This window comes from Rhodofomes roseus (genome assembly GCF_022264815.1).
Source record: "Rhodofomes roseus strain CIRM-BRFM 1785 chromosome Unknown C8Q71scaffold_10, whole genome shotgun sequence".
Taxonomy (NCBI): domain Eukaryota; kingdom Fungi; phylum Basidiomycota; class Agaricomycetes; order Polyporales; family Fomitopsidaceae; genus Rhodofomes; species Rhodofomes roseus.
Genome location: NW_025952966.1, coordinates 809,492 through 826,597, shown reverse-complemented (window position 1 = coordinate 826,597; position 17,106 = coordinate 809,492). Strand labels below are relative to the sequence as shown.

Below are 17,106 nucleotides of genomic sequence, written 5' to 3'. Positions count from 1 at the left end.
GTTCAGACTATCGGACGCATTACCTGCCATATCTACGTCGTGCAAGACCGGCGGTTGAACGTAACGTCTAGTCTTCACGTAACTGAGCGGCACGATATTACGCTGATGCGGGATGGTCCGTTTCACGGTTTGCTTATAATATGCGGTGCGATCTACTGTATTGCTTTCGTACACTCATGGCCGTTCACTGCCTTCGTGTCTTCTTCGCTGTCCGTAGTCGGACTCATCTATCCTCAAGTGGTACTATGATCTCCTTCAAGTCGGTGCTGGTGTGCTAGGAGTACAAGTGCACGCCACGAGGAGAAGCTGAACTGCGACATTGTCTTGCTTCGCGTATGTATGCAGTCGTCCCAGATCATGTATGCGAGATATTAGTGTGCCTGCACTGTTTCAACGGCGACAACGGCGACACCGAATCGCGTAGTACGTATAGACGGAGGTGTCCCACCAACGGTGGTACATCTCGTACATAGGGCAACGTCGCTCGTCCAGTCCCTTCATATTTCTGTCTCTCGCCGTCAGAACGCCATGCGCAAAATGCGCCGCGTACGACAAGGCTACAGACATCAGTTGAACAGCGGTATGTATGGCAGCCTGTGGGCACTCACAGGACTCGATACACTGCTACCGGCGAGTGTACAGGATGAGGACAGTCAGCCTGACGTGTCCGGTGCATGCTCAGCGTCGTCCTCTCGCTGCACCTCTACTCCAATTATGGCCTTCTGGTGTTGTGTCGCTTCATGGATTTCATCCATGTTGCACCTCCACTTATCCAGCTCTGCGAAGCCATGCGTGGTTCTAAGAAGGGAACTACTCAGCGTGTCTCTGCCATTGCGGCGGACCAATTGTACCACGTACGTCAATATGCCCCGTCCATTGCAGCGCGGCATCTTCCGTCTAATGAGCTCGTCCCACCGGTTGCGCCGCTCTCGCGATGATGATTCTGTACCAATCAGTTCTTCAGGGAGGGTCCACTCATTGTCAGGGTTGTCGAAGCCTAGGCATATACCACCCGGTGTGATATCAGTGAAGCATTCTGCTTGCAACATGTCGTCCAATTGCAGCAAGGTACCGTCTTCCTCCACCATCGTCACCGCCCCATCCAAGTCGTTCGCTGCATGATTTTGACGAACGATAAGCACAACGGACATGGTAGTGAGATGCTTTGCAGGGATTCGAGAGACGATATGAGGAATCCAGGACCACGCAACAAAGGGGTGGTACAGGTAAATCCGCAATGTCCGCAAGCTTTCATGGTGTGACAGGTTGAGGTGTCGTTCTACTTGCATTCATAGTCAATCAGATAACCCGAGAGCGAACGGCGTGTACAACTTGCCTACAGTAGAATCAGCAGTGTCACTACCCATGGAAGAGTCAGGAATAATATAGAGCCCGAGGACTTCCACCGAGGCGGCACTTGCATACAACAAAGCTTGACTTCTGCTTAGTGCGGAGGATGATTTCAAGTCGCCGTCCACTCCGAGCTCGAGATGGTGCACTCGGGAAGCCTGGCTGATCTGCACCAAGGAGGTCTTCGACCGGGGGCGCAGCCCATCGCACGTCGAGAACCTCCAGATTTGCAGAGTTCAACGGGAGAGAGATAGGAGAGACTGAGTATTTCTGTGAGCAGTCGACATTGACGCACCATAGATTTCTTAGGCCAGGGAGTGCTGAGAGGAGACGCGCCAGTTGGGCGATGCTTGGCACGGTGACATTGGTGATGTCCAAGGTGTGGACAAGACGAAATGCGGAGAGATATCCAAAACATTCCATCCTCATAGAGTCAACGGTCCATTCCGCGTCCTCAATGTTGATCCTCGACAGCTCCGGGAGCTTCCCGGAAAGCATGGCTGCAAACGTTCCGAGATGTTGAATCGGTGAACGCTGGCCAGATCCATGACCCGTGATGGCGACCTGTTGGACGACACCGCGAACGCGTGGTCTCTCGCGGAGTGTCCTGGAAAGTGAAAGGACGTCGTTTCGGTCATGGAGGTTAACATGCCGACGGAGAGGGTACCAGGCGTGAAAGTACCAGTCCCTGCATACTAGTGCGCACGATTGAAGCGCTTGGAGATCTGGATACCCAGCCTCAAATGTGTAGTTGAGATCCACTCCCACCGCTAGATGGTCAATGATGCGTCCACAGATCTCGGTGGGCAACCGCGGAGTCGGAGGATCCTGTGATGACCCTCCGAGCATTGTCGACCCACTAATACATGTCCCGAATTAGCATGTCTCGCGCACCACCTGAATTTGACACCCACGTCGAGGCACCTTCTTCCATCTTTAGGCAATTAGTTAATTGACTTTCCAAGCGATTCGACTTCGTCCGAATCCTTTGCAAAGACAATTAGTTCGCCGCACAAGGAGGAGCCCTACCAGCAGCCGATCCTGATACCATGCCCATTAACATTGGTTCAAACGTACCTAATCGACGGTAAGCCCGTCGTTGAAATCAATGACACGAGAGGTCTTGCAGCTCGTCAGCACCTCGAGGCGATCACAACCTCTGAGTCTGATGTCTAGCGAGGCTGACAGTACTTTTTGCGAAGTAGATCACCTCAGCACGACCCAGACATCAAGGAGACAGGAAAACTCGCACTTATGATATCACCGATGACTCCTCAAAAACCTGGAAATGAGTCACGATCAGGGGGTGGACGGCGAAACTAGCTAGTGTGTAGCAGAGGCTAGATCTGGGCTAGACGAGGAGGAGGAGGAGGAGGAGGAGGAGGAGGAGGAGGAAGGAGACTGATCCTCGAGCTGGATCGGCAAGAGTCAAGACGCGCGCTACATTGACAGTCCGCCCGCCCGCCGCGCCCGCCCATTCGATATTTGTCCCGCGCCGTTGCGGACGCTGCTCGCGGCTCCAGTCTCCTCCAGACGATCCTTCGGCCCAACTTCGAACAGGGCACTGGCACCACAGCCTGCAGCGGGTCACAATCATGCTTGACTCGTACGTCGTGCCGTCGTGACCTTTACTCCGACCATCGCGACCTAGACTAGTACGTACGGCACTGGCAAGACAGCTCGCAACCTACTCACACTTCCTCGCGGCGCGTAACCACATCTCATCCGCAGATGCTGACTTCTGTCATGCGCAATGCGTTTGCTTCTGCACATGCAACCAGCGCACCTTCTCTGGGGAGGATCCGATGAACGAACTCGCCGTCAGCGCGCCTGTCCCTCCTTCCCTAGCCCGGCGTGCCTGCGCTCTCTGGGCGTACAACGCAGACGATTCGGTAAGCAATTACTCATCAATCCGTGACCATTCCACCACAACGTCTTCGTGTTTTACACGACGTACCGCACACCCAGGAACCACACGACCTATCCTTCTCGTCCTGTAAGGACATCGTCATCATCGACGAGACGAATGCCTACTGGTGACCAGCCGCTGCCGCGTTAGCCATGTCCTTTCCCCCTGCAGCCACGTCGAGAAGCTCGACAGCATCGCACCTGCGCAAGTCCCCCGCCCGTGCCCACTCAGGCTGCTGCACCGCATACCTGCTCGCGTACGCCCCGCCGCGCCTCAGCCATAATATGTGCGCCTCCACAGCCCGCGGGAAGCTCGTGTATCGCCCGCCGGCGCAGTCTAGATAGGTGAGGGCAAATCCCTGCCTAGGGCTATGCTCGCATTGGTCGGCTCCGTTGGGTACAAGGGAAGAAGAGCAAGTTCGGGGGCTCGGGAACACCGTCAGTTCCTTCGCGGTTCGTACCAACCGTCTCGTCTGCTGATTACCGACGGCATGGTCACCCTAGATGCGACGGACTTCGCCGCTGGCGGTGTCGCCTTTGGTGCCGGCGCCGCGATCGGGAGCGGTCTCGTCCACGACATCATCGGCTTCGTTTCTGTGGGCTGCGCCACCTACCAGGCATATTGGCTGCATGTGTATGGCCAGCCCGCTAATTGTGGACTAGCTGGTAATCTCTTTGCTTTACTCCGGTACTACGCTTGGGACGCGAGTAACGTGCTGCGGAGGCGTGGCCTTTCGCGGAGGGTCTTGGCTAGTGAAAGAACGTCGGTCCTGTCGCGTAGACGTACGCGCTGACGCAGATGGTACCACGTCAGAAAGTACCAGTCTCTACATACCGGTGCGCACGACTGAAGAGCCAGCATGTTTGGCTCGCCAGTCGAATTTGAATAAGCGAGATTCAATCCCATTGCTACGTGGTCGACGATTCGTCCACAAACTTCGTTGGGAAGCCGCGGAGCTGGGCCATCTAGAGGTGACACTGACGATCCTCCAAAAACGGTCGTGCTACTAGGATACGTCCAGTATCACCACGACTCATGCAACACCTAAACTTGGTACTCACGTCGCGGCACATCCTTCCATCTCGTGGTGATCAATGACCCACCGACTGCGACTGCGCTTTCGTCCGGAAAGAATTTGCAACTTGAAGAATGGCGAATTGGCGGGCCCAGGAGCCCACGAGGATCACCCTGAGCGGAGGAATCCCAGCAGAATATCATGTTAAACTACGGCCGTCGAAATGCAAGTGGTTCAAACGTACCTGACCGATCGTAAGCGCGTTGAATTGCACGCTTTTACCACGAGACTCTTGTAGTTCGTCCGCAGCGTAAGGCGATCGTGAACGTGTGATGTCGAGCGAGACTCCCAGCACGTTCTGGGAGGTAGGTCATCTCAGCACGACGAGGACATTGGCCACATGGCGGATCGAACTCGCACCATGAACAATCGCAATGAATCTTCGTTGCGCTGCAAGAAGGAAACTGGCGGAGCTGACAGAGGGTAGCAGGTGCAATGATGGCAAACATCGTAGTGAGTAGCGCTCACCGAACATGTAGAAGCACCCAAGAAGCACCGCATGTAGACATACGGACTCGAGAAGTCCCGTCCGAGTGATAGCCGCAGATCAAGCAGGCATCGGTGTGCTACTACCCGAGCGGCCTGCAACCAACGGTAAGATCGCCCCAATAGCACACTCCCATCGTCGAACTGTCTGGTCGGTAACATTTGGCCATCGGAGAGGACAGCTTATCGCATATATTCGACAGGTGGTACCGTACGGCGTACGCCGCTAGTACTCGATAGCGTATGCTTTCAAGCTTCATCGGGACCGGTGCATCCGCCCGCTTGTCGAGGAAGCCAGTGCCAGTGCGCTACCACAGCCATGAGTCCAGAACAGCGCTCACCTGCACGATGCACAGCACCGTGTCTCGCTACTCCATCAACTTCGGTGCAGAATTTCGTTCCCGTAAACATCGATCACTGGAATCCGTCCCTCTGCCTGTGCGAGGGTGCGCACACGCTTCGTATGTCAAGTTTCAACGCGGACGTGTGTGGACATTATCCATGGGAGAGGAAGCGTTGGTCTGGAAGATTGTGAGGAAAAGATGTTACTCGGAAAGCCCAAAGGAACTCACTGTAACAAGATCTCTTTGAGGTAGATTGCCATACTGATCTACTCAGAGAGGGGCTCAATTCGCGCGGAATCGCTTGACACGATACAATATACACGGCAGTGACGGCGCGACCATAACTCGAGGCGTGCGGCAATGAACAGTCTGCTACGGCTGTTTGAGATAGCGACCATGGGCAACTTCAAGGAAGCGAGTTCAGGTCTTCGACATGTTCAGGAGGAGTAAACGTATACGGACGCCGGTAGAATGGTTGGACAGAGCAGTCCGACAACTGGATGTCGGCAGAACGAGCGGGAATCCACTACTGACCTCTGAAGCAACGGCCAGTGTGAGGATCGTACGTTCGAGATAGCGACTAAGAACGAGGTCGACGTCGGGTGCAGGGACGAAGGAGCCTGAGACTCTCAGTGTCTCACTGAGAGGGCAGCAGCGACGTCGGATAAATATGTCGGAGGGGCCGTGCGCGGACCGCGCGGTGGCTGTGGCGACCTTCATCCTCCTCCTCCTCCTCCTCCTCCTTCTGAGCCTCATAAGCTCAAATTGGTACAACAAAGAACACAAAATGTAACACATAGCTTGCTCAGCTCACGCGGTTTCCTCTAAAGGCCAATGGCTCCAGATACACAACATCCCAATGAGCAGGGGCACGTTGGAAGGTGCGAGTCCGGGAAGGCGTGCAGCAGATCTGGCGAGCGCAGCGAGAAGCGATCGAGAATATCGACGCCAGCTCCGTCTCCTCCCACCTCGCGATTACACTGTAACATCTGCCGTGAATCATCAATCATCTCTCCCCTTAGCATGGAGATCAACAGAAGTCTTGGATAGCACTCCGAATGAGAATGACTCGAACGATCACTGGGTTATCGCTGTTCGGACTGGTCGAAACGGTATGACGTTCACTAATGCAGCAAAGGCCCACTTGACATTCACGGCAGAGGGCGCACCCAAAGCCCTCCCTAGCGTAACACAGATCCATGAGCCAAAAGGAGAAAATGGATAGAACAAGACGCGGAACTCACCTTCACGAACGCGGTGAATGCAGTGCTCGGCCAGACCTGCTCAACCCGCTGGCGACCCTTACCCTCTTGCCACTGTGGTGGTGGACAGGCGCCCCCTGGGATCGCCTCGGGGACTAGCTCAAAGCCCGAGAAGCGCTGGAGGAGGCGAACCAGCATGAACGACGCTTCGTTCAACGCGAAATTCTGACCAGGGCACTACAAATCATCCAGGAAAGGTCAGTACTCATCCTTGGTTTCAGTCATTGAGGAGGCTCACCGAGCGCGGACCGGAGAGAAACGGAACATACATGGACGGCCGGTCTTCAACACGCGCAAGCCGCTTGGGGTCGATCCACCGATCGGGATCGAACTCGTCCACGTCCTCTCCCCAGAGGTCGCTGCGCCGGTGGAGGTTCAGCATTGCCCAAGTGACGCGAGCCTTTCCAGGGAGGTATAGCGGCGGCTTGCCATCCGCACTCGGCAGGAGAACCTCGTGAATGGCATTGCGGATCCCAAATGGCGCAACCGGGAACAGGCGGAGTGTCTCATTCAAAACAGCCTTCACTATTAAGAGAAGCACAGGATGTGAGTAGCAAAAGAGGTGAGCACGGTGAGGGCGTACTGTAGGGCATTTTTCGAATGAGATCGTACGACGGGTTGCCCTTCGCTCCACACAGCTCGAAGATTTCATCGCGTAGACGTTCTGTGACCGCTGGGTACATAGTAAGTAGGTACAGTGCAAATGTCAGGAGACCGGCCGTCTATGGACGGATTAGTTAAACCATATGATTTGAGCGTAAGACCAGGACAATCTCACCGTGTCACGACCTGCCATCAGAACATTGAGCAAGCCAAACCGGACTCGCCCCCCGTCTGCCAGCAGCAAGAGACGAATTAGATGAGACGAAGAAGTCATATAGATAAAAGAGCGAACCATGGGTATTCTCAACTAGATTCTCCAACATCGTCCGTTCGGCTCTCTGACGCTGGATACCCTGTGCACTCTCCTGTCTCTTCCGCTCCAAGGCCTCCTCAACAATAGGTTTGATCCATCTTGTGATGACATCTACATGCGGCGATGTACGGTCGCCCATGATTTCGTAAAGCGGGAAGAATGTTTGCAGCCTCCACCGAAGCGCGATGACCATCTGGATTTCCTCAAATGAGTATAGAAACGTGCCGAGCTGGCCTTCTGTCACTGCGCCCTTTGAGCCAATATTAGCCTTGTATGGGACAGGACGCGGGCCGTCTAGTGCTCCGGGGGACGCGCCCAGGAGAAAGGAAGACGCGGCGTCGAGTGTGAAGCGGCCGAAGAGGTCCTGAATGTCGATGGGCTCGTGGGCGCATGCAGAGGAGGAGAGGATGGAAAGTACACGGTCTGCGTGTTCCTGAAAGATATCGAAGTCAGAGATGCGTTCCTTGTTGAGGAATGGCCGGATGAGGGCGCGTTCCTACAGCACCGCACACGGCCACTGATCAGCATTTGAAGCGCTGGATTGTTCTCAAGAACACATACTGTTCTCCATTCAGCACGGTCCCTGGATAGTGTAGGAGTCAGCCCCCAGAAATGCTAGTCGGTATTGTAGCACCCACATTACGAAGACACCTCGGCCCAAAAACGAGCCCCTAGAAAACACTGAGTCACGATCATGTGGGACCGAATGCAGGAATGACTTCACGTACATCTTCTCGAGGGTCTCAAACCCACGCTTGAAGGACTCAAATTGTGTCTGATGCACAGTACGCATATGTAGGTCATCCCGCGTGATGATCTATGTAGCACACAGTCAGATATTACTGCAGGGGAAAGTGTAAAGACTCACGTTGTCATGCCAAAAGATACGAGTGTTGAGTGTATCGACACCGTACTCGTCGAGTATTTCACCCATTGCCTGCGAAATATAGCCTTCTCGCAAGTCTTTGGCGAACCGCATCATGATGTCAATATTCCCGGGCAATTTTCCCTTAGCCCTTGGTATCGGCAATGCCCCGAGGTGTCTGGCACGTCTATCGTCTATCCAGATCGAATAATGAGAAGTCAAGAATATCCACAACGGGATGGACAACGCGTAAGCGAGAGTTGTAACACCCCCAGACATTGGACGATGAATGAAGTAGTTGAGCACGAGGTAAGTCAGGATGAACGGCGGCGACAGCGACTTTGCAGCACCGATGAGGAAGCGTGCGCGGTACCACGTCGGGGGCAACTGGGGCTTCATGGTTGTCTCTGTAGCGACTTCAGAGGTGTTGGGAAGTGGGAAAGGACAGTGTGCCCACCTAAAGAAGCACAACCATCGATGCCAACTGTCACTGGTTTAAGTTCATCTTGGTGCCCACGAGCAACAGGGCAGCTGCACAGATGCAGTATCGAGCGTGTCCGTTTCAGGATTACGGATGTCCGGGGCGCTCGCAGTGCTCCCAGAAGACCGATGAGCGACGTCTATCGCCGTCTTTTGACTTGTTTGGTACTTACCATAGGCGTTGACGTCTTCTGCTATTCAGTCTCAACGATGAGAGTCGCCGTTCGTGCGAGAGATAGCCGGAGGGCTGTGTTTCGACTCCAACCCTACGCGTGAACGTGAGAGGCGCCGCGTGGAGGTCTTGAATTGTGACTAAGTAGATCTATTAGCTTTAGAGTCCGTATGCTCAGATGAACACAATACCGATATACGAAGGAGCACTGAATCCTACGTACTGATAGCAGCTCGTCAAGTCGTCTCTCATAGACTTCGGTCTTCCATTGCAGAAGCACATGGCCCACTGTTGTCACGTTCTTGCTGTTATCTGACAAGCGAACTCAACCTGCGATGAGAAGTTAATACCGTGCAGAACAGCGCTGGTAAAGAAGTTGTCCACATACTGAGACTTATAGTACCCGGTGCACTCGCGTGATTGTGAAAGTAATGTGTTCGCGGCCCCGTTTCCTCATTCCGTTGGAGCGACATACTAGAAGCTGTGCGCGATTGAGGTACGAATTGAGCTTGTGAGATCCGACCTGATTGCGGCATACTGGTAGACGAATACAACGAATGTCAGGCAAACGGTGCACTGGACGCGTGGTTGTGCGGCGATGCCACCCAAGCGTTGTCGGATGGGGGACTGACAAACCTTGTTGTGCGAGCACTGAGTAGTACTGAGCACTGATCGAAATCTCAAGGCCGATCAAACCGACCTATCGACAACGTCAGAGAAGCAACGCCTTGGCTGATACGTTCGCTGGACAAGTACACTCACCAGCAACTATATCGCGCAACTCGCAACGGATTGAGTCGACAAATGCACGGTATGCAAGGTTTGCACGTTACTGCTATGTCCGAACCCTTGAGCTCGATAGATGCAGTCTCCAACGACCAGCAACACGAATCTTATGTTATACACATGTACACTTACAGCAGGGCGACATAAGCCGAGTAGGCAAAGATGTAGGGTGGCAGGGCGCATATGGGGCTGATGTCACAACAGACAGACATGCGCGGTACCACACTATACGATGAGGCGCAGCCCCAACCAGACTCGCTGATCGCAGGAATCGACCTCTCAGGAAATAGTCTGAACCGAGAAAGCGAACACCATCAGCATCCATTTGACCCCCCTGACCGCGCAACCACTCACCGTCCACCGCCCTTCACACCAGATACCCACCCGCCGCGTCCTTCCTTGCCTCCTTGTCCTCCTCGTCCGAAGCGACGAAGCGACCCGAGCCGACAACCGTACCACTGAACATCGACGCGGTCGAGTCCTCGGTGTAGTTGCTGAACGCGCTGTGCGCCGGGCGCCCAGGCGCGAACGACAGCGACGCTCGGAACGCGCTGCTCCCCGTCGTCGTCCCGCCCGTCGCGACGTTTGTGATTACGCGCTGGCGCAGCTTCTCGCGCGCGTTGAGCCTGTGTGAAGGGGGTGTGAGGGTGGGTTGGTGCGCGTGGGAGGGTTGGGTGAGGTGGGGTGGACGTACGTTGCGAGCGTGGAGTTGACGTAGCATTTGCTGACGACGAAGTAGAACATCGTGTCCCAGTAAGTGCTCGGGAGCGTTTCTGACTACAGGGCGGCATCCTTCAGTCCTGACCATACACAGAACGACAAGGCACACACCAGGATGATAGTACAGATTGCCGACAGGCTGACCAAGCAGGCTGCATGAGCACAGTACATCTACCTGTCGCTGACCGGAATGATCACTCACGTCGTCAACAAACCCGTGTTCACCGTATACTTGATGAGCACATGGATCATCCTGTCCGAGCTGCACCTCAAACGTCAGAACTCCCAACGTTTGATACCGACCCGTGGACTCTCACCTAGCGATGCCCGAACGGCCGAGATACAAGTAATAGCACATGGAGAGCGTGATGAGCACGTCCCCCGCGATGCTGCACGCGAGCGCGGCAGTCGATGCCCACTGGAATGATACGAATCGTCGTCAGCGCGAGCTGAAAGGCGTGAAGTGAACGAAGACGCACAATGATCGTCTCGATTGTCGCGGCGAGCTGCGTGTGCTGCCTAAGCGCAGATTGACGAGTGAGCTTATGGAGAACACATCTATGATCACGCTCGGAGCTCACCCTGCTGCGGTATAGTCTATGTAGGGAGAACATGAAGTTGAGTATGTCACATGGGTGTATCAAGGAACGGATGATACGTACACACTCCAATCACTGTTGGTGCAGACTCACACAGTCAGCGCGTATACATGGGGTCGACCCAGAGATCGCGTACCAAACTGAGACAAGGCACATAGCATCTATGATGACCATGTCAGTGAAGCCTCTCTAAGTGAATCGAACGGGGCGACGTACAATAAGTCCAGTCATCCAACCGTTACCTCGACTAACTGCGAAGAGTCATGTACTCATCAGACATGCTCAGGATAGAGAGATATGAGGGCGCGTACGTATGTATACACGCATGGCGAAGAATCTACGCAATCCGCGTCAGCGTCCAGCACAGTGCCTGTGCATATAGCAATGTAACGCACGTTTGTACAAGGAAACCAATTGAGGACTGTCCGAGGGTGAGATTGCCAGCAAATGGATGCATATGTTGTTGTACTCACAGTCAATCCTGTCTCCAACTGAAGCACGCGTCAGCCCAAGTCGATTCGAGGGCGGACGAACTTACACCAAGACTCCAAGGGATGTATTGGAGCGCCATCGGGTTGGCGTAGTTGCCGATGAGATACCACCAATTTGCATGGACAACAGTGACAAGCTGAAGGGCGTCTAGAATGCTATTGAAACTTCACAATGGTGTTGTCCCACAAGACGACTGGGACGCACGTTATGACAGCAACCTTGACACCGGCCTTCAGTATGTCGTCGAGAGCATTGAAGAGAGGACTCACGAAGAGTTTAAGCCACCAGGCATCGGACCAGTAGCGATCATAGTACTGATACGTTTGCAATAGTGTGATCCCGAAGAAACTGTAGAAATCTCATGTTAAGATATGTTCTCGCCGGAGAACGAGAACACGTACGTAGAGCTGAAGAACATGCCGATTATAATGGCACCCATGGTCGATCTCACAATGGGCCCTAGCGCAGCTATCTCGGCAGCGGTCGCCGACATCTTCGTACGAATTCAAGGGATCCGGAAAGTCAATGCACAGAAAGAGCGAAAGGGATGGGGACCAGACCGGGAGGCGGCGTCGGAGGATAGAGCGGGGACGAGGGAGGCATGTAATATAAGTATGGCGAGTGGTGCATTGGGTGATCCGGGCGTTGCGCGTGATGGTCTCGAGAAGCAGGCATGATGGCAGCACGCAGCCACTAGCCAGCAGCCGAGAGACGTCGCGACGATAAAGCCACCCGCCACCGCCGCGGACCCGCTTGTGACCTCTCTTCACCCGCCCACACGCCGGCGCCGGCGCTCCCTCAGGGTCCTTCTGTCCCCTCTCGTCGGGCGGCGTGTCGGAATACTTGCTGTTGACATTGACCCAACATTGACCACTCTCCTTGCCATGCACACCTGGTGAGACCGAGTGATCAGTCTATCAAATACTAGCCCACTAGCTATTTCCCAGAACCTGATCGTCTGATGTTGAGCTGTTCCGTCGCGAGCTGCTCTGAGCTGCTCCTGGTCTGTGACGGTTTGACTTTCAATCTGTAGACTCACAGATCCGGAAGTTCACTCGACCACATACAGTAGAGTAAGTAGCCGCCTCGGCCCGATGAGGACGGGACTCGGAGTGACGCATCTCGATCTCCCGCCTCCGTCACAATCCCGCCGGGGGCAAGTTCGTCTCGTCCCCTCTCCCTCTCTTTTTCCCTCACTCGGTTGTCGTACACGAGTGAGACACTGACTCATCTGGTCTCTCCGGGGAGATACGAGCTGATACGAGGCAACATTTGGGGAGGACTTAGAGAGAGGATCCATTCAGCCGCCGATCCATGTCGGAGAATCGGCGTCTTGACAGTGACCCGTTCCTCGGGCGCTTGAGCGATGTTCGATGGTGCCGGCACTTGGCGGCCGGCCGGCGCTAGCAAGGTACCGGTGTTGGTTACGACTCCGAGGCTCGAACTTCGAAGGAAGGTCGCATATGTAGGACATATATATTGAGACAGCAGAGTTCCTGCACGTCGAGGCCGTGTCCTTGCGTGCACGTCAACGCCACTGGTCCGCCAGAGTTGCTGCGTCGAAATATTCAAGCCACCGATCGAGAATTCGAGGTTCGCACGATACCTCGAAGGGAAAGGGGATCCGCAGACTGGCACTATATGTGTGCAGCGACGCAGTCAAAAGCGGAGCTGATCCACCAGCGTCATGCATCATGTATTCGAAAGCACAGAAAACGCAAGCAAGCTTCTGTGCATGCAATAACTGACTTCTTACGAAGTTACCGTCTTCGGTCGTCCAACGATATAACGCCGAGTCGACAGGCTATGGGGTTTGGTGGTGTCATGAGAGTACACGGGTGGGTGAATCTATGCATCTCATCGCCATCATGAGGGAGGCGGATAAGCGTTCTGTAATATGGAAACAAGTTCACGTAGTCTTGCAGCGGGAACGAGCATCATCCGCCCACCCATATCCAAACCGAACCCATTCTCCTCACGCGGCTTAGTATTTGTGAAGTTGTAATCGAGTGAGTGCAAAGCAATCTAAACCGCGGTATGAGAAAAGACGCTACGAGGCAGAGAAAAGTGCCACGCGCCTTTTGTATCTGTTCATCCTCTGGATGGAAAGGGTACACCCCACCGGATGAGGGTTGTTGGGCAATCTGCTTTTGTCGCTTGGAGCGCGGGGCCGGACCCTGCAACTCAGCCTCTTCTTCCGGCGAGAGGCGGTATATTCGCGACATCACGAGCAGGTGCGTGAAGTTGTACGGCTCGTTCTGCAAGTGTGCCGACGAGATTAAGAACACAGCGGCATACATCGACTGTGCAAACTTACATCATCCAGTGCCCATTGTATCTCGTCTGTAAGCATGCGGTACATGTGCGGCATGACTTGTACGGGCATGTTGATCAGCCTCTCGGAGAAGACAAATCCAACATGAGATGAGGACGCAGGATCGAGCAGATTCTGCAAAGCGCCATGGAATGCAGGGTCGGCCGAGGATTTGGCCAACGCATATTCCGTCAATGCTTTGATCGAGGGGTGATTCTGCGGGCCGGGCAGGTATACTCAGTGCCGTCTGAACGTTAAGTTTTGGATGAATACACATACTTGGTGTACTTGCATGTTGAGGACAGTCAGAACGGCGTATGGGTCGCTCTCCCGGCCGTCACATTTGACGGTAGTGCCGACAAGCGGTTGGGACAGAATGAGGTCCGCAAGATCATTGACATGGAGGAGTTCTGCGTCGCCCTGGAAGAGCTGTGTTGCGAGCCGCTTGAGGGCGAGGTAGTCGACGTCCGGGTGCGGATCGAAAAAGTCGAAATCGACGTCCACGAGGCTCTACTGGCCCGCCGTGAGCTTATCGCGCCGGCAGATACACGGAGGAGACGCGGCGAGAGGAGACCTACGCGTTCGCTGGCGTCCTCGCCGTCCGAGTCGAGCTCCGGGTCAGCTGCGAGCGACTTGCGTTTCGCCATGGCGGAGACGGAGGAAGGCAGGCGAAAACTGGGCAGCGGCGCGCGCGGAGGAGGCAGGCGTGACCATCGCGCGCGCCGAGCTCCGTGCCCTGTCCGTGCCTGCCTCCGCGTCCGCTTCCTTAGGATTCTCGCCGTCTGCGCTGTCTATTACATACCGCGGGCCTCGCCCCCTATCGCGAGCGATATAAAAGGCGGCATCCTCGAGTCATGCTCTGATAGCTTCTACTCGTTCCGTCCCCTCTGCGGGCATGGCTCCCATGATGTCGCTCAGACTGGCGTGCAGGCGACTCGGACACCCTCGGACGACCTGGCCGCATGCATCCACGCCTGCACGGACCCTTGTGACACTACCTCGCCCTGTTGTATCATCACCGCGATTGTTCCGAGCTGGCCTGGTCGCTGCAGGTGTGCTAACGACCTCGCTCGTTCTTGGGAGTGTCTGGCCTCTCCATGCAGATGCGCCCGTCGCAGAGGCCGAAAAGGCATCCGAGAGGCCTCAGAAGCCTCTGTCGTCTCTGGTTCGGTCGTATGTCGTGTATTCTATGTGCTCCGTCCCTGCGCTCGTAGACTGGGCACCCGCTATACTCAAAACTCTGACTGCTATCCCTGGGTTCAAGCAAATCACGGAGGCGATCGTGCGGGCCACTTTCTTTAATCACGTACGATGCCTATTCTCTGAGCAGCGAATCGACTATGAACCTGACGATCTTCCAGTTCGTTGGAGGAGATACTGCAGAGGACTGTATCCCTCTTCTCGAGCAGCTGCGCGCCGAGGGGAAGGGCTGCCTGTTCGCGTATAGCGTCGAGGTCGACGAGGCGGAAGCGGCTGGTAGCTCTAAGGAGCGTGCCACGGCAGCGAAGGAGACCGTCAGGCAGATCTTTGAGGAGACACTGCATTGCATAGACGTCGCTGCTAACTTCGAGGACATACATGCAAGTAGCGCGGACAGCGTGAAGGGGCGAAAAACGTGGGTCGCGATCAAGCTGGTGCGTCCTCCGATGTCCTCTGGATAGTCGCTCGCGCTGCTGTCTTACAATGACATCGCCACGCTTCATCAAATCGTCATAGACCGCAATGGTACCCTGCCCAGAGACCCTGCACAACTTCTCGAAGTATTTGGTTGCGACGCGTCCCACGTCTTCACCGGCGATTCTCTTCCCTGGACAACCCCATCCGAGTGACCTCGACGTTCTCACCCTGTCTAGAGCTTCCAAGGAGGCGCTATCGCAGGAGGATGTCGCGGATTTGGCGCAATTATGCGATGACTTACGTGCAATCTGCACGAAAGCGAAGGAGCGCGGCGTCAAGATCATCATGGATGCCGAGTACAGGTTTGTTGACCGCTTTGACTGCGTGTGCTCTCGCTCATAGTTTTTTGTTGTAACCTGTTAGCTGGTACCAAGTATGTGCTCATCTGTTGAGTCACACCGGTACTTTCTGAACGTGGGACATCTAGCCTGCAGTAGATGCCTTTTTGCTTTCCCTCCAGCGAGAGTTCAATGCACTCCCTCGTCGCTCATCCTGGTTCGGCAAACCTCCCACCCAAGTGACAATACAACCGGTCATCTACCAGACTTACCAGGCGTATCTGAGGAGGTAAGGCTGTTCGGCTCTCGAGGTATATCCAGTCAAATGAGTCCCTCGCTCAGGACACCGGAATATCTGAAGCAAAGCATCGCGGTTGCCCGCGCGGAGGGCTACGCGCTCGGCGCGAAGCTTGTCCGCGGCGCATACCACCCACACGAACTCGCCGCCCACGCCTCTTCTGCAGCTTCCTCACTCGAAGGCTTCGGCGACGCCAGTGGCCTAGGCATCTCGCCAGATCCCGAGCCACCCGTATGGATCACGAAGGCAGAGACGGACGTGTGCTATGACGCGTGTGCGGCACTACTGCTGGACGAGGTGCGGAAGGACGTCAAGCGCGAGGTCCCCAGCGTCGCCGTCCTGTTTGGCACGCATAATTGGAAGAGTGTAGATGGTATTCTGGAAGGAATGGCGAGGAGGGGCCTCGCGAGGCGGGAGGGCGGCGTGCTGGAGGTGACAGAGGAGGTCGCTGAGAGGGTTGCGATGGGGCAGCTGTACGGTGCGTGGTCGATGTCTGTGCTCTGAGAAAGCATCGGCTGATGGATCGCTGCGTGTAGGTATGTCGGATGCGCTGTCAGACTCGATCGTCGAGCGGACGCACTGCAGCTCGCCCTTCCTGCTGAAGTACATCCCGTACGGTGCGCTCTCGGAGGTGGGTCTCTTTGATCTAGTCTGTGTGTACATCTCATGAATATCGCCGGCTAGGTCATGCCATATCTGAGCAGGCGGGCAATAGAGAACAAGTCGGTGCTAGGGAACGGTGCGGCTGCCGAGGAACGGAAACGCGCCGGAGAGCTTATATGGAAGAGGCTGTCCGGCTGAAGGTCCGGGATACGTCTGAGTATTGGAATCTGACTAACAGCACAGGGCTTTCAAGTAGAACTAGAAGATCCATCCATCCAATTGCAGGGTGTCGGTAACAAGGACGTGATTCCGGCACGGTTCTCTTGATGAGTCTCGGATATTGAATGGGTTGCACGCCAGGATGACGGAGCGGAGGGCTGATAGCAGTGATTTGTCGTTCAAAGATTCAGCAGCCGCGCTTGGTCTATGTGGTCCCGATCCTATTAGCTTGTAAGCAGCTTGTATGATGTGCAGTTCATG

General features: G+C 55.0%; 6 protein-coding genes across 6 annotated transcripts; 2 read left to right on the top strand and 4 right to left on the bottom strand.

Annotated features, from left to right (window-relative positions):
• Nucleotides 1–425: 425 nt before the first annotated feature.
• Nucleotides 426–2,501, bottom strand: C8Q71DRAFT_56408 (uncharacterized protein). Its single transcript, XM_047919389.1, has 7 exons — nucleotides 2,428–2,501; nucleotides 2,265–2,336; nucleotides 1,646–2,209; nucleotides 1,337–1,569; nucleotides 859–1,282; nucleotides 609–798; nucleotides 426–557 (listed from the first exon to the last, which is right to left on the bottom strand). The coding sequence occupies exons 2-6, from the start codon at nucleotides 2,282–2,284 to the stop codon at nucleotides 654–656; spliced, it is 1,386 nt and encodes a 461-aa protein (XP_047778974.1). The 5' UTR covers nucleotides 2,285–2,336; nucleotides 2,428–2,501; the 3' UTR covers nucleotides 426–557; nucleotides 609–653.
• A 988-nt stretch (nucleotides 2,502–3,489) lies between these two features.
• C8Q71DRAFT_56386 (uncharacterized protein) lies at nucleotides 3,490–4,235 on the top strand. The gene has a single exon (XM_047919387.1). It carries the CDS (start codon nucleotides 3,630–3,632, stop codon nucleotides 4,050–4,052), a length of 423 nt encoding a protein of 140 aa, XP_047778973.1. The 5' UTR covers nucleotides 3,490–3,629; the 3' UTR covers nucleotides 4,053–4,235.
• Nucleotides 4,236–5,946: 1,711 nt separating this feature from the next.
• On the bottom strand, nucleotides 5,947–9,097 carry C8Q71DRAFT_810126 (cytochrome P450 monooxygenase CYP63). Its single transcript, XM_047926043.1, has 13 exons — nucleotides 9,051–9,097; nucleotides 8,861–8,999; nucleotides 8,665–8,802; nucleotides 8,211–8,614; nucleotides 8,071–8,159; nucleotides 7,981–8,013; nucleotides 7,904–7,925; nucleotides 7,322–7,838; nucleotides 7,205–7,260; nucleotides 7,010–7,148; nucleotides 6,665–6,951; nucleotides 6,409–6,603; nucleotides 5,947–6,345 (listed from the first exon to the last, which is right to left on the bottom strand). Exons 4-13 carry the CDS (start codon nucleotides 8,604–8,606, stop codon nucleotides 6,316–6,318), a joined length of 1,764 nt encoding a protein of 587 aa, XP_047778972.1. The 5' UTR covers nucleotides 8,607–8,614; nucleotides 8,665–8,802; nucleotides 8,861–8,999; nucleotides 9,051–9,097; the 3' UTR covers nucleotides 5,947–6,315.
• A 551-nt stretch (nucleotides 9,098–9,648) lies between these two features.
• C8Q71DRAFT_759408 (uncharacterized protein) lies at nucleotides 9,649–12,184 on the bottom strand. The gene is made up of 18 exons (XM_047923791.1): nucleotides 11,858–12,184; nucleotides 11,726–11,804; nucleotides 11,661–11,674; nucleotides 11,503–11,611; nucleotides 11,438–11,455; nucleotides 11,360–11,385; nucleotides 11,276–11,301; nucleotides 11,181–11,215; nucleotides 11,101–11,125; nucleotides 11,028–11,039; nucleotides 10,947–10,962; nucleotides 10,845–10,884; nucleotides 10,683–10,783; nucleotides 10,568–10,627; nucleotides 10,477–10,504; nucleotides 10,340–10,422; nucleotides 10,000–10,271; nucleotides 9,649–9,936 (listed from the first exon to the last, which is right to left on the bottom strand). Exons 1-17 carry the CDS (start codon nucleotides 11,947–11,949, stop codon nucleotides 10,013–10,015), a joined length of 1,023 nt encoding a protein of 340 aa, XP_047778971.1. The 5' UTR covers nucleotides 11,950–12,184; the 3' UTR covers nucleotides 9,649–9,936; nucleotides 10,000–10,012.
• Nucleotides 12,185–13,096: 912 nt separating this feature from the next.
• Nucleotides 13,097–14,523, bottom strand: C8Q71DRAFT_759404 (p21-C-terminal region-binding protein-domain-containing protein). The gene is made up of 5 exons (XM_047923790.1): nucleotides 14,349–14,523; nucleotides 14,050–14,280; nucleotides 13,774–13,986; nucleotides 13,535–13,714; nucleotides 13,097–13,481 (listed from the first exon to the last, which is right to left on the bottom strand). Exons 1-5 carry the CDS (start codon nucleotides 14,415–14,417, stop codon nucleotides 13,323–13,325), a joined length of 852 nt encoding a protein of 283 aa, XP_047778970.1. The 5' UTR covers nucleotides 14,418–14,523; the 3' UTR covers nucleotides 13,097–13,322.
• A 154-nt stretch (nucleotides 14,524–14,677) lies between these two features.
• On the top strand, nucleotides 14,678–16,824 carry C8Q71DRAFT_708130 (FAD-linked oxidoreductase; the record flags this gene model as incomplete). The annotated part of the gene is made up of 8 exons (XM_047920599.1): nucleotides 14,678–15,076; nucleotides 15,132–15,404; nucleotides 15,487–15,749; nucleotides 15,811–15,820; nucleotides 15,875–16,014; nucleotides 16,068–16,501; nucleotides 16,560–16,654; nucleotides 16,708–16,824. The coding sequence occupies 8 exons, from the start codon at nucleotides 14,678–14,680 to the stop codon at nucleotides 16,822–16,824; spliced, it is 1,731 nt and encodes a 576-aa protein (XP_047778969.1).
• Nucleotides 16,825–17,106: the final 282 nt, after the last annotated feature.